This window comes from Nicotiana attenuata, unplaced genomic scaffold, assembly GCF_001879085.1.
Source record: "Nicotiana attenuata strain UT unplaced genomic scaffold, NIATTr2, whole genome shotgun sequence".
Lineage (NCBI taxonomy): Eukaryota > Viridiplantae > Streptophyta > Magnoliopsida > Solanales > Solanaceae > Nicotiana > Nicotiana attenuata.
Window position 1 is genome coordinate 35,316 of NW_017671967.1, and position 15,901 is coordinate 51,216.

The 15,901-nt window shown below is 37.9% G+C and overlaps 1 protein-coding gene across 1 annotated transcript; it reads left to right on the forward strand.

Annotated features, from left to right (window-relative positions):
- Positions 1-1,145: 1,145 nt before the first annotated feature.
- Positions 1,146-15,761, forward strand: LOC109211102 (E3 ubiquitin-protein ligase makorin-like). The gene is made up of 5 exons (XM_019374602.1): positions 1,146-1,266; positions 2,396-2,483; positions 2,571-3,103; positions 5,669-5,738; positions 15,255-15,761. Exons 1-5 carry the CDS (start codon positions 1,256-1,258, stop codon positions 15,477-15,479), a joined length of 927 nt encoding a protein of 308 aa, XP_019230147.1. The 5' UTR covers positions 1,146-1,255; the 3' UTR covers positions 15,480-15,761.
- Positions 15,762-15,901: the final 140 nt, after the last annotated feature.

The following is a 15,901-nucleotide window of genomic DNA, read 5'->3' on the forward strand; positions in this document are numbered from 1 at the left end:
GCTGCGTTTCATGCCCGCAGGTCCCGATAGATAGGTCGAGAACCCTCCACGTAGGCTATCAGCTCAGCGGAAGATGTTGGTGCGCTCCATTTGCTTCGGAGTTGCTTGTTTGGTTAGTATGATCTAGACGTGTATTGTCTGGTATGGCGGGACTCTATCCCGACCTTTATGACATTTATGTACTCTTAGAGGCTTGTAGACATATGTCGTGTATATGAAAGATTGTACGGCCTTGTCGGCCTACGTTTTGAGTTTATAAAGGATCATGTTGGCCTATTAGGCCAGTATGTCACGTGTATATGATGATGTAATAAGAAAGATACATTACGTTAGTACTCGGTCGAGTAAGGTACCGGGTGCCCGTTGCGGCCCATCGGTTTGGGTCGTGACACTTCTTTACTTAAGACAAGGTTAATCAAATAGCTACTTGTAATATCATAAAGAAGTGTTCAAATTACTAGAATTTTATTTGGCATTTTTTTTTTTATCTTTTGAAACTCTTCAATATATTGATATTATCCCTATCTTCTAAAATTATTTAAACGGCTTATATAATAAAAATTATACACAAATTAAAACGTTATCTTCTTTTAAATTTTATGAAGATAAATGCGTGAAAATGTTGATTTACTATTTTAAATTGTCTTTTAATAATTATATTTTAATTTTTTAAATTATGGATATACCTCATAAGGGGTGTACGTATAGAATTTTTATTGCATAGGGAGTGTAAGTATTTGATTCTATTTAGCTCCCATTTGGATATAAATTTTGGCTAATTTTTTCCAAAAAAATAAAATAAAAACTAAAAGATTGTTTATTCACGAATTTGATCAAATCTTGAAAAGAATTTGAAGAAAAATTTTTAAGTTCCAAAACTGATGCGGGCCAGTTTTTGGGTGAAAATTATTCTTTCACTCGCAAAATTTACACAACTTTAATTTCCAAAAATTATTTTTCAATACAACTTCAATAACTTTTTTTTTTCAAGTTTATACTAAATTTATGTACAAATGTTGGTTAAAATATAGGGTGTATGAGAAATTGAGTCATATTTATAAGTTGTTTAACGTAATTAACCCAATGATTAATCAATTAATTAATTATTAATGAGATATAAAATAGAACAGATACCAGTGATTTTTGAACAAAATAGAAACCGCCACAAGCCCTAGACTACAGTCCGCTGAACTGACTTCTCAATTCATCAGCAGTGGCCTGTTAGGGTCTCAACTCTCAATCGAAGGTCGAAGCCATGTCGAAAAGGTAAAAATTTGTAGCATTAGATTTGAAGGATTGGATTTTAAATTTTGTGTTTCCTGAGAGATTCTCAAGCAGTAGAACTTGTTATTTTTATTGTTTTTCCTTTAAACTACACTGCTTTACTTCTCCAAAATCACTTGTTAGTTCTGAAGTAGGTTTTCTTTTAAGTTTTTAGAGCATTGAGATTTAGTTGACGATGCCTTACTCGCCCTCTCTTTGCTACGGATGATTTATCATTAAATTACATGGTTCAGTAATCTCTCTTTTAACTCTTTTTGAAACTTTGTTGTGGTGCCTAGCTTTGTCTGTTTGTGATGGGACTTCAAAAACTTGTCACTGAAAATGCCGTTAAGGAGCTTTAGTCGTTCATTTGAGATGGTTTATAATGTAGGGATTATTTAATATTGGATGTTTGCTTTGTTCTATTAAAAATTATTATACTATGTGTATTTTAAAAGTTGTACTTTTAACAAAATAAAACCTTGGTTAAAAGTGCTTTGCTTGAGCCGAGAGTTTAGGGGAAACCTCTCTACCTTCACAAGTCAAGGGCTGGGTACACGCTATTCTTCCCATACCCCACTTGTGGGATTACATTAGGTTTATTGTTGTTGTAAAACATTGGTTACAACATTAAGGATTGTTTTTTTCATCTAATAGTTTTAATCAATGTATTGCTTATTCCCCATTCTTATTCCACATTTATCCCGCATAACTTATGCGTAAAAGAAAAAATGAACCAAACATTGTTTAAAATGATGCAATGATAGATGTGGAAAGGAAAAGTGAAACTAAACAAGTAAACATTGTATTAACTATGTTTAAATTTTATGTGGGGATTATTTCTCTCCTACTCTCAACCAAACATCAGCCGAGTTATTGATCATGAAATGGTTGTTTAAACTTATTGTTTATTTTGTGATGTTTACGGCCACTATAACAGAAAAGAAATGAACTGCCTGCTGTATAAGTAAAATCTTTCATTCTAGCATTTCCTGATCATTATCATTGTACTGTCTATACAATACATTGTAGTTGTTGGGGTTGGCGAAGTTTATTGTTAATCCTAAATGAACTATTCTCTCTTGTAGATAGTCATATGCACTCATATGCATTTTTCGAAAATCTTTTCCAGGGTTCTTTGCAAGTTCTTTGCACGTGGAGCATGTCTAAAAGGAGAGCACTGTGATTTCTTGCATGATTCGGAAGATGTTCCAAATAATGTACTGTTCTGGAGATTTTGGTTAGAGTGTAAAGCTTTGACTTGCTTCTTCATTGTCTAATTGCTTTTACCTGATCTATTGTTGCAGGTGTGCACATACTACCAAAAAGGAATTTGTGCCTTTGGCAGCAGGTGTAGATATGAACATGTTAAAATTACTCGATCACAACCTTCACTTCCATCTTCATCAGCTAACATTGTTGAGTTGAAGAGAGTTAATGCAACTGATCAGTCAATTTGCTCTTCCTCTACTGCTGGTAATTGTCCACAAGGGAAAAAAGAGGAGCATATGAAAACATGTGAAACAAGGGAAAAGCAGCTTGATTTATTGAAGCATAGTCAGGAGATAGAGTGCGGTGTATGCCTTGAGTGTGTTCTTTCTAAGACAATTATGGCCGAGCGGAAATTTGGGATACTTTCTGAGTGTGATCATCCATTTTGTATATCGTGTATCAGGAATTGGCGCAGCAGTTCTCCTTCAATTGGTATGGATGTCAATTCTACTTTGAGGGCCTGTCCTATATGCCGAAAGCATTCATATTTTGTAATTCCAAGTGTCATTTGGTACTCAACGAAAGAAGAAAAGCAAGAAATCATTAACAGCTATAAAGCAAAACTCAGGTTCCACTGATTCTCCTCTTCCTATTTATTTTAATTATGTCATCCCCTTGGATTCTGAACTCGAATAGCTTTAAGAGCTATTAGTATGGATGTGACTTGTCCTAAAATGAAAGACTAACAGTTTCTGAAATGATTTATGTGAATTATTTAGTGAAGAGCTTAACTCATGCATTAAGATATCATATGCTAATTTCAATCATGTTATACCAGTTTTGTAAGAATATATGTTGAATATCTTCACTAGGATGGTATTCTATTTCAGGATAACACTTGTTTATTGGTGGTAGTCTGAATTGAAAAATTAGCTTTTATACTTTGTGGGAGATGGCAAAGTGTTGATGGACGAGGCACTTATTAGGAGAAGATGGCAGTCATACTTCCATAAACTGTTGAATGAGGAGGGAGATATACGCATTGTGCTGGGTGACTTGGAGCACTCCGAGAGTCGGCGGGATTTTGGGTACTGTAGGCGGATTACGGTAGAGGTGGAAGGGGCGATGCGTAAGATGTGCAGGGGCAGAGCGACGCAGCCAGACGAAATTTCGGTGGAATTCTGGAAGAGCGCGGGGCGGGCAAGTTTGGAGTGGCTCACTGGGCTGTTTAATGTTATTTTTAAGACAAAGAAGATGCCCGAAGAATGGAGGTGGAGTACGATGGTTCCGCTTTACAAGAACAGGGGTAATATCCAAAATTGCAACAATTATAGGGGTATCAAGTTGTTGAGTCACACTATGAAGGTTTGGGAGAGGGTGGTGGAGGCCAGGGTGAGGAGGTGCGTGTCTATTTCCGAGAATCAGTTTGGATTCATGCCGGGGCGTTCGACTACGGAAGCGATTCATCTGGTAAGGAGATTAGTGGAGCAGTACAGGGAGAGGAAGAAGGATTTGCATATGGTGTTTGTTGACCTTGAGAAAGCATACGATAAAGTCCCAAGGGAGGTCCTGTGGAGGTGGTTGGAGGTTAGCGGCGTTCCGGTAGCGTACATTAGGGTGATTAAGGATATGTACGATGATGCTAAGACTCGGGTTAGGAATGTGGGGGGTGACTCGGAGCATTTCCCTGTGGTGATGGGGTTGCACTAGGGATCGGCTCTTAGCGCATTTTTATTTGCCTTGGCGATGGATGTACTGTCGCGACACATCCAAGGGGATGCGCCTTGGTGCATGCTATTTGCTGATGATATAGTGTTGATTGACGAGACGCGTAGCGAAGTTAACGCGAGGTTGGAGGTTTGGAGACAGACCTTGGAGTCTAAAGGTTTCAAACTGAGTAGAACCAAGACAGAATACTTGGAGTGCAAATTCAGTGACGGGACCCATGATGCAGACGTAGAGGTTAAGCTTGATGCTCAAGTTATCCCCAAGAGAGCGAGTTTTAAGTATCTCGGGTCTATTATCCAAGGTAACGGGGAGATTGACGAAGATGTCGCACATCGCATCGGAGCGGATGGATGAAGTGGAGGCTCGCTTCCGGTGTTTTGTGTGATAGGAATGTGCCGCTAAGACTTAAGGGTAAGTTTTATCGAGTGGTGGTTCGACCGACTATGCTGTATGGGGCTGAGTGTTGGCCAGTCAAGAACTCCCACAGTCCCATGTGCAGAAGATGAGAGTAGCAGAGATGAGGATGTTGAGATGGATGTGTGGTGTACCAGGAGAGATATGATTAAGAATGAAGCTATCCGGGACAGAGTGGGAGTAGCCTCCGTGGAGGACAAGATGCAGGAGTCGAGGCTGAGATGGTTCGGACATGTTAAGAGAAGAAGCATTGATGCTCCTGTCAGGAGGTATGAGAGGTTGGCCATGGAGAGTTTGAGAAGAGGTCGGGGTAGGCCTAAGAAGTACTGGGGAGAGGTGATTAGACAGGACATGGCACTGCTTCAGCTCACTGAGGACATAACCCTTGATAAGAGGGTGTGGAAGTCGAGGATTAAGGTAGAAGGTTAGTAGGTAGTTTATAGTTGTTCATCGACAGTCTTAGTAGCATGCATGTCCCTTCATATTCGTAGATTTCTATTACGTTATGTGGTTTTGTTCGCCTCAGTATTGTATTCCCTACTGCTATTATTTGGTACTACTTATCCTTTATCTCTCCCTTTTTTTTTCTCTTCCTTCCTTGCTTTCCTCTTCTTCTTCTTGCCCTTCCTGAGCCGAGGGTCTATTGGAAACAACCTCTCTACCTGCATTAGGTAGGGGTAAGGTCTGCGTACAGACTACCCTCCCCAGACCCCACCTGTTGGGATCAAACTGGGTTTGTGTTGTGTGTGTTCTGTTATACTTTGTGGGATCTTATTTATAAAATGTCCATACCTCATTAAATGGTGGCGTGGTTTTTATTTCTTTTCGGATTGTTAAAAGCAAGTATATGGATATCACGCAAGACTTTTTGATTTTTAATTTTCAGATCAAAGTAGTTCGGGATGCAGAGTGTATCTCAGTGTTGCCCGAAACTTGTGTATCTATAAAATGCTTCCTCCTTCCCCTTCTACCGGCAAAAGAAAGCTTAGAAGTGAACTCATAGTGTATTTTTTCCTCTGAAGTAACTTTTTCTGTCAATCTTCGATTTCAGGTCTATTGACTGCAAGAATTTTGACTTTGGCAATGGGACCTGCCAATTTGGAGCTAGTTGTTTCTACAAGGTACGGAATGTTAAGACATCTGTTTATCTTTATATGCTAAATAGCACTTGTATATTTTAATTAGTAATTGTGAGAAACAATACAAGGAAGAAGGAATTGATAGAAATTCAGCTTGATTATTCCGTCCAGCTATTCGGGGTTAAATAAATAAGTATACATGTCCTAAGAAAGGAAAGAAAATCAAATTATCTGATTAGAGGATCCTAGAATTTCTACAAGATTCTAATAAATACTTATAATATTCTAACACTCCCTCTCAAGCTGGTGCATAATCATATGTACCAAGCTTGTTACAAATATAGCTTATATGATGGCTAGTGAAGGATTTGGTGAAAATATATGCAAGCTGAGCATTTGACTTCACGAATTTCATAACATTGTCTCTTGAAAATATCTTTTATCGGATAAAGTGGCAGACAATCTCCTTTTCAGAAAAAAAAAAGTGACAGACGATCTCAATGTGTTTAATTGTCTCATGGAACGCCGAATTTGATGCAGTATAAAGAGCACTTTAATTATCGCATACAAGTTTCATTTGACTGATTTCTCCAAACTTCAATTCTCCTAGTAGTTGTTTAATCCAAATTAGATTTGTTGGATTGAGGTAGGAAGATTAGTGATAAAAGAGGAAATCAAAGAGAGAATTTTTTTTATATTTGTGAAGGATAGTTTTCATTCACTTTTCTTAATTTCTCTTGATTTGTTTTGATAATTCAAATGGCTAGAATACATGGGGTATTTATAGTAAAACTCCTACATGCATCTAGTCTACTTCTTATGCGGACATACTAATTATGTTCACATAAGTTCACACATTACATAAATAAGTTCACACCCTAGTACATGTATGTAGCTACTAATCTAGTTCATGAACTAATGTGAACTAGTGTGGACTAGTGTAGACAAGTTTGAACATATGTGAACAAGTCTAGACAAATGTGGACATATGTGAACTAATGTGGACAAATGGGGACAAGACAATACATTAATTTAACACTCCCCCTTAATGTTTTGTTCTTGGACTCCCAAAAGCTCACGAAATTTGATGAACTTCTCCTTGGGTATCGCCTTGGTAAAAATGTCCGCAACTTGATCCTCGGACTTGCAAAACTTTGGCTCGATCACTCCTTCTTCAACTTTTTCTCTGATAAAGTGATACTTCACTGCTATGTGCCTTGTTCTGCTACTGTAAATTGGATTCTTTGCCATTGCTATGGTTGACTTGTTGTCACAAAACAACTTTGTTGCGTTGTCTTGCTTTTCTCCAACATCTTCTAAAATTCTTCTAAGCCAGACTGCTTGAGAAGTTTCAATTGCTGCTGAAATATATTCAGCTTCTGCTGATGATTGTGCTACTGTTTCTTACTTCTTTGATTGCCAAGAAAATGCTCTCGATCCAAGTGAAAACTCAAAACCAGATGTGCTTTTCATGTCATCTTTTGAACCTGCCCAATCACTGTCACAAAATCCAATTAAAGTTAATTCTTCACCCTTGAAATACTTGATGCCATAAGCCAAGGTTCCTTTGATTTAACGAAGAACTCGTTTGGCTGCTCCAAGGTGAATATGATTGGGACTTTGCATAAACCTTGACAACAAACTAGTAGCAAACATTATATCGGGCCTCGTAGCCGTTAGATACATCAAACTACCAATGATACTTCTATAAAGAGTGCTGTCCACTTTTCTTCCACCATCATTTTTCATCAGCTTCTCATTTGAAGTGAGTGGTGTTGGTACTGCTTTGCACCCAAACATATTAAACTTTTTAAGCATTGCTTCAGCATAGATTTGCTGAGAAACAAATACTCCATCATCCTCTTGAGTAACTTCAAGACCAAGAAAATGATGTAATAGACCCAAATCACTTATTTCATATCTTTTCATCATGTCTTTTTTGAACTCAGTTACTGCAGCCTCATTGTTACCGGTAAAAATCAGATCATCAGCATAAATCGCAACAATAAGAATAGAGTTACCTTGCTTCTTGACATAGAGAGTAGGCTCGCTTTTGCTTTTAATGAACCCACTTTGCAAGAAGTACTTATCAATTTGACTGTACCATTGCCGGGGTGCTTGTTTCATTCCGTACAAGGCCTTCTTGAGCTTGTATACTTTATCTTCTTCTTCTTTTATCACAAAGCCATCAAGTTGATGATTTCTTCTTCAAGTTCATCATTCAAAAAAGCTGATTCCACATCAAGTTGATATAATAACCATCCCTTTTGTGCTGCTAATGCAATAAGTGTCCGAATTGTATCTTTGCGGGACACCGGTGCAAAAGTTTCATGATAATCAACATCAGCCTGTTGTGAATACCCTTTTGCAACCAATCTTGCTTTGTGCTTCATGATGGAGCCATCTGGATTATTTTTTATCATGTAAATCCATTTTACTCTAACAATTTTTCGATTTGCTGGCTTGTCTACCAACTCCCAAGTCTGATTTTTCTCAATCATATATAGCTCTTCTGCCATAGCCTTCTTCCAAACTTCCTCCTTAATTGCTTCTTCAAAACTTGCTGGCTCAACCATGCTATAGTTGCATGAAGCATAAATGTCAGCAAGGTCTCTCATTTTAACCGGAGTACTTGTTGGACTCGAAGTGCTAGAGCTTGCTTCGTTGCTTGAAGGTGAGGAAGGATCAACTTCTCGAACTTCTTCCTCCTTATTTTCTTCTTCATTCTCAGCCACCACTATGTTTTTTGTAGCCTCATTCTTTTCCCAATTCCAACTGGCTCCTTCATCAAACAACACATCTCTGGTTGTGATGACATTTTTCCTCTTCAAGCTATACATTCTATAGCCCTTTGATTTTGAGCTATAGCCAACAAAAATGCACTTCTTACTTGTTTCATCAAGCTTGCTCCTCTTTTCTTTCGGGATTTGAGCATAGCAAATGCACCCAAAAACTTTTAAGTGCTTCACTGAAGGTTTCCTCTTGCTCCAAGCTTCCAAGGGGGTCTTATTTTGCACTGCCTTGGTCGGACACCTGTTTATCAAGTATACCTCCGTATACACTGTTTCAGCCCAAAAGGTATTTGGCATTCCTTTCTCTTTAAACATAGTTTTTGCCATTTCAACAACCGTTTGATTCTTTCTTTTGGATACACCATTTTGTTGTGGTGTGTACCCAACGGTTAGTTGCCTTTCAATGCCTTCATCCTCACAAAATTTCTCAAATTGTTTTGAGGTATATTCTTTACCTCGATCACTTCTTTGCACCTTTAAATATTTTCCACTTTGTTTTTCCACAAGGCTCTTGAATTTTTTAAAAATGCCATACACCTCAGATTTTTGTTTCATGAAATAAACCCAAGTCATCCGTGTATAGTCATCAATGAACAAGATAAAATACTTGTTACCTCCAAGAGATGTGGTACTCATTGGACCGCACACATCGGTATGGACCAGCTCTAAAGCTTTGATTGCTCTCCAAGCTCCGCCTTGAGGGAATGAGTTTCTATGGTGTTTTCCTATAGCACATCCTTTTCTTCAATTTTTGGCAGCCCATATACCATTTCTTTTTCCTGCAATAATTTCATTCCATTAAAGTACAAGTGCCCTAGCCTTTTGTGCCATAGCCAGGATTCATCTTTCACTTGTGCTTTCATGGCTACTTCTCCCCCATAATTGAAGGTTAATGAGAAGCTTCTTCCTTTTTCCATCATTGCTTTTGCCATCAATTCGTTTCCTCATTTTTTATCATAAATTGTGCAACAATTGTTTTCAAAATAGACAGCATATCCATTTTCCACCAGCTGCCCAACACTCAATAAATTTTGATCTAAATCTGGAACCAAAAGTACATTATGAATGAACTTTGTACCTTCCTTTGTTTGGACACGGATTGAGCCCTTTCCAATTACTCGAACAATGGCACCATTTTCCATTTTCACTTCGGCCTTCACTTTGTCATCCACATTTGTAAAAATACTTTTGTTTCCGGACATATGATTTCTCTTTGGCCATTTGACAGCATGCAAAGAACAGGCCTTGCTCTCCTTTTTCTTCAGAGACTTTTGCTTGTTGTTGATTCTTGAATCTACAATCCTTCTCCACATGACCAAACTTTTTGCAGTGGTTGCATTGTGGCTTTTCTTGAAACCAACAATCCTTGTCAACGTGGTTGCTTCTTTTGCAAATTTCACATTTTTGTTTGGAGTTGTTGGAGCTGTTTCCTCGTTGATTTCTTCCTCCTCCACGGCCTGGTTTGCCTCCTTTTGATGATTCTCCTTGTGATTTTGTGGACACATTGAGCTTAGATTGTAAAGCACTCGCAATAGATTTTTCGGAGTGTCTTAACTACCTTTGCTCGTGTGCTTGTAGTGATGCCATCAACTCACGGATGTTCAACTTTGTGATGTCCTTAGTCTCCTCAATAATAGAGACTATGGGATCATATTTTTCAGTCAAACTTATCAAGATCTTTTCCACAATTTTCTTATCTTCAACGGCTTCTCCATACAATAGCATTTGATTTGCTATTTCAACAACTTTGGAGCAATATTCTTTTAAACTTTTTCCATCTTTCATCTTCAAGTTTTCAAACTCACATCTTAGAGTTTGAAGCTTGATGTTTCGTACACGTGTATCTCCTTGAAATTCCTCACGTAGAGCCTCCCAAGCCTCATTTGATGTTGTGGCTCTCATGATTCTTGGAAAGATGACTTCACTCAATGCTTGTTGAATATAAGCAAGAGCTGCATCTCTCCTTTTTGTCTCCTTTAGTGTTCTTGTTTATGCATCTGTGAGTTCAGCTCCTTCTTCTGGTTCATTATAACCATTTTGAACTAGTTCCCACATATCTTGTGCTTGAAAAACTGTTTTAGCTTTCAAGTACCAAAAATCATAATTTTCTCCATTGAACATAGGTATGGATAGTTGAGCCACTCCTTGTCCATTAGTTAAAGCCATTGTTTAGCTTTTCTTAACGCCCAACTTTTTAAAAGAACGGGCTCTGATACCAACCTGTTGGATTGAAGTAGGAAGATTAGTGATCAAAGAGGAAATCAAAGAGAGAATTTTTTTTATATTTGTGAAGGATAGTTTTCATTCACTTTTCTTAATTTCACTTGATTTGTTTTGATTATTCAAATGGCTAGAATACGTGGGGTATTTATAGTAAAACTCCTACATACATCTAGTCTACTTCTTATGTGGACATACTAATTATGTTCACATAAGTTCACACATTACATAAATAAGTTCACACGCTAGTACATGTATGTAGCTACTAATCTAGTTCATGAACTAATGAGAACTAGTGTGGACTAGTGTAGACAAGTTTGAACATATGTGAACAAGTCTAGACAAATGTGGACATATGTGAACTAATGGGGACAAGACAATACATTAATTTTAACAATTCGCAAGTTGCACAACCATTGCTCAGTATTGTGTTTCTGCACTTGATTGGACGACCACATTTTGTTTCTTGTTCTTCCAAAGTACCTACTTACTCGATCGGACAACCACATTTTGTTTCTTGTTCTTCCAAAGTACCTTCTTACCTCTTACCGGGACATAATATCTAGACGTAGATCGCTTATCCGAGGGTGATCTTGCCCGATTAGCGTCAGTGTGTCCAACAATTTGCTCATGGCCTCGATCCTCAAAAAGCAATCTTTTGCCTAGGGCTAATTCTATATATCGAAGAATACGAACAACTGTATCCCGGTGTTATAAATAGCGCCCGCCTCAGCTCTAATAGCGTGAGGCGAGGCGATGTCAGTGTCGCTACAGACCCTCTGTTGCGTTGCGTTTCAAAATAGCGCTTGCCTCTGCCTGTGTGGCGAGAGGCGACAGTGTCGCGAGAAGCGAGTTTAGCGTCGCTTTTTTTAAAAAAAAAAAAAAGAAAAAGGGCAAAGACTAAACAAAAAGTGTCGCGATTAGGGCTTGACAACAGAGCTTCTTCAACTTCGAACAAAACAACGGAGCTTCATCTGAACTCGCGATTAGGGCTCGCATTTACTGCGCCATCGTCTTCTTCATCTGAAAGCTTGAGGTTTCTGCCAAGTGACATTTTCTTCTTCATCAAGTTTCTGCCATTGAAAGACCAGGTATGCTTCTCTGAGTTTCCTTTCTTTCTTCTTTTTCTTTCTTCTTTCTTCTCTTCTTCTTTCTATTTTTTTTCTCTGTTTTTTCTTGAAAAGAACAGAAACAGAAGTCTGTTTTTGTGCTCTATTTTTCGAGCAAAATACAGAGGCTCCTCCCTTCTTCTTTCTTTTTCTCTTAATTTTTTTTTTTGGCTCTGTTTTGGCAAAATAACAGAGGCTGTTTCGAGGCCCTGTTTTGGCAAAATAACAGAGGCTGCTGCTTCTCTTATCAAACACTATGTTTTTTCCAGGCCCTGTTTTGTTTGCCTTTTTTTCAATTATTGACTTATAGTCTACTATGAGTCTATGACTATCTATTGAGTCTTTAATTTTTGAATGATATATTTATTAATATATTATCGTTATTGAGTTTTTAGTTATATGTATATAATATTTTATGTTTTTGTATAAATTGTCGCTTCACATCAAAAAGGCGAGCGCTTCGCTGCACGCCTCTCGCCTAGTGAAGCGGGCCCTCGTCGCTATTTGTCGTCGCACGCTATCCAAAACATTGTTGTATCTCAATAACTATCACATGGAGAGTCCATAAATTGACTTACAACACCCATAGGAAAGGTAATATAGGGTCGAGTCACTATAAGATAGTTCGACTTACCAACTAGCCACCTACACCCTCCAGGATCACTAAAGGGCTCCCCCTGTGATAACAAAAGCTTAATATTCGGGTCCATAGGAGTATCAACTAGTCTATAGCCTGTCATACCTGTTTTCTCAAGAATGTCTAGGGCACACTCATGCTGTGAGATGACAATTCTTGATTTGGACTAAGTGACCTCAATGTGTAGGAAATACTTCAATCTGCCAAGGTCCTTCGTCTGGTAGTGCTAAAAGAGATGCTGCTTCAATTCAATTATACCATCTTGATCATTGCCCGTAATCACTATATCATCAACTTAAAATACCAAATAAATGCACATATTTAGAGCAATATATTGATAGAATACTGAATGATCAGTCTCTCTGCAAGTCATATCAAACTCCTGATTAACATGTTGAATTTACCAAACCATGCTTTTGGAGACTGTTTTAAACCATAAACGTACCGACACGACCATATACTCATTCTCAAGATCACCATAGAGAAAAACATTCTTAATGTCCAACTAGTAAAGACACCAAAGTCGAACAACTGCCCTGGATTTAAAGAGATGGAAATATGCTATTTTAGCCACAGGGAGAATTATCACTGTAATCCAACCCAAATATCTGAGTATACCCTTTGGCAACAAGGTGGGCTTTGAGTCGATCAATTTGACCATCTAGACCAACTTTGACTACATACACCCACCATCAGACGGTAGATTTACCTAGAGGTAGATGAACAAGTTATCGAATACTACTAGCATTTAAAACAAATATCTCTTTGATCATAGATGACTTAGCGCTTAAGGATAGAAATTAAGGATAAAGATGACACAGGAGCATGATGGGGTGATCATAAATAATGATAACTCGAACATCTATGGATCGAATACCTTTTCGGAGTGCAATTGGAGGACTAGGAGGAAACAGGTCCACATTAGGACATGACGTGAATCATCTAGACCTGATGTTGGACACTAACAGTGTTGATTAGTCAAGAATGGTGGAGCTGTAGAAGGTTGAACTGGAGCTGTTAGAGCTGTAGGTGGGAACTTGGGCATTAGGTTGTGGAGCTAGATCATGAAACTGGAGCTGTAGGTGGTGGAGTTACGGAGAAAGGTGAAGGAGAGATAGTGGTCGAATCTCTAAAAAATGGAATTGGTAATACCTCAGAAATCTAAGTGATCACTTGAACCGGTAAAGTATGGTTGGTTTTCAAAAAAGGTAACATCACCCGACACAATACACCGCTGGAGGTCAGGTGAATTATATCGATATTCCTTTTGCGCCCTCGAGTAACGCAGAAGTACGCATTTAAGTTAAGTGCATGCGGATTTAAGGTTATGAACAAAACATGTGCTTCCAAAGACACGAGAAGGAAGATAATACAAAGGTAAGTGGGGAAATAAAACAGAATATGGAACTTCTTTTTGGTTAGCTGAGGATAGCATACGATTAATAAGATAACAATTTATGTTAGTTTGTGTAGGCTCTATTTGTTATCTACTGTTCCTTTCATCGAAATTTATGTGACAGATTTTCTCTGTTGAATGATGTTTGACATAATGCTACAAGTAGTATCTTTGAACCTTTATCAAGAATCCAAAATATGAAATTTATTTAACTACTCAAAACTTAAATGAATGTTCTCTCCATCAGTTAATTTCTAACTTCTAGCTTATTATCCCCTTTATTAATATTATATAGTGGTGTTTGACTAGTTAAGTGTTTAAAAATGGAAGAAAGACTTTACATAATTTAGACATGAGCTAATTATGTATAATATGCCAAAAATATCAGAAGAATTCTATGGTCTGAAACATGTTATGCCATTTCTAGAAGAGAGAGTAATTAAGGGCAAAATAGGAATGGTATGACTAAAAAGTTCCCAAATATAGAGTGTTATCAATGTTTTGGAACAGACTAAAAATGAAAATGAAATGGAGGGAGTTGTCCCAGAGCTTTGGTTCAGCGGTGAGGATGCGCTCGTCAAGGGCTTGAACCCTTCCCTGGATAAAGACCGGTAGAGGGTCAGGCTCATGCTCCTCAGGCTTTGGACCTGTGGGCTAATTGGATTTGGTTAAAAGCTCACTGGGGATTTCTCCAATATTAAAAAGAAGAAATGGGGGGAGTATTTTCTTTGGTTATTCATAATATGGTATAAAATCAAGAGCGTTTCATACTTGAGCCAATTCAAATTTTAGTAAAAGAGGGCTATATCAGAATTAGTAATTTAGTTTTTCACTTTTTATTTGCTCCATACAAAAGTATTTTTTGGATAATTGCTCTTTACAAAAGTATAAGCACCTGCCTAAGTAGATGCCTTTTCCTGCTTCTTTTTCGCTAAATGTATTCTTTATTTTCATCAATTTAATTATCACAGATTGTGCTTCTTATTTTCATGGAATCGACACTCCGGTAAAACTTCTATATACTGTAAAATTGACCTTTACAGTCTATTTCACGCTTTGACCAGGTGAAGTTTTAGACGTCAAATAGTCACAGTATGTGTATATTGAGTGGCATGGCATTTCTAATACGCGTTTCCCTGCTCATGGATATTGTGTGTGTGTGTGTGTGTGTGTGTTTTACACTTGGTGGTGTCTGCTACTAAGGAAGTGAATTTCGGAAGTCCTATGTGCGATAGATAAGTTTATTGTCGTATGCCTTTGGTGCGAATCATTTACTGTGTAGCTACTTAAATAATGTTCTTTATAATATTCTGGGAATTTCCTTAATTTCTCATAAACTAACCTTAAAGGGTGTGGTTGACTTATATGAGTCGTTTTACGGAAAATCTCTTTGGTGTCTTACAGCACACTGTCAAGCCAGGCTCAAAGCTGTGGAATTCTACCCTCAAGCCTGACTTACGTGGCTCAAGCTTCTCAGACGCAGATGAAACGGAAAGCGGCTTTGATGGAGATATGGAAAGCTTCAGAGCTTTGTTTGAGGACTATAGGGATGATGACTTGGAAGAATTTGCCGAAGCAATGGCTTTTATGCTATGGCTGCGCGATTCTGATACAAGTGATGATGAATGATTGTTGGATGTAACCTATGTAGATATTGGAATTTGGGTAAAGGTGTTCTTAATCACTGAACAAATTTTAATCTGATATGAACCTTCTGAATTTCGCTTTTGGTTTTGGTTAAGGTAATGCTTATTGACCTTGGGTCTCTTAATTAGTTTATTTTGCCCCATGATATTTTTTTTGCTTTTAGTTTCTCAATTGTTAGTTGCTCACTATTATTTTGTAATATATGCTGTAATCTTGGATTTGGTTGATGAGCAAGTAGTTCAAACGTTAGCATTGATGGACTAATTATTCTCATCTATTCCGGAAAATAATTATTTCTCGTGTAGGATAGTAGTTCTCCTTCATGAGAGTTCTTGTGTTTCCCCGTTTCCTCTGGTTTTTGGTTTTGCATTCCCGGAAGAGAAGGGAATCGGACTAGGTGCATA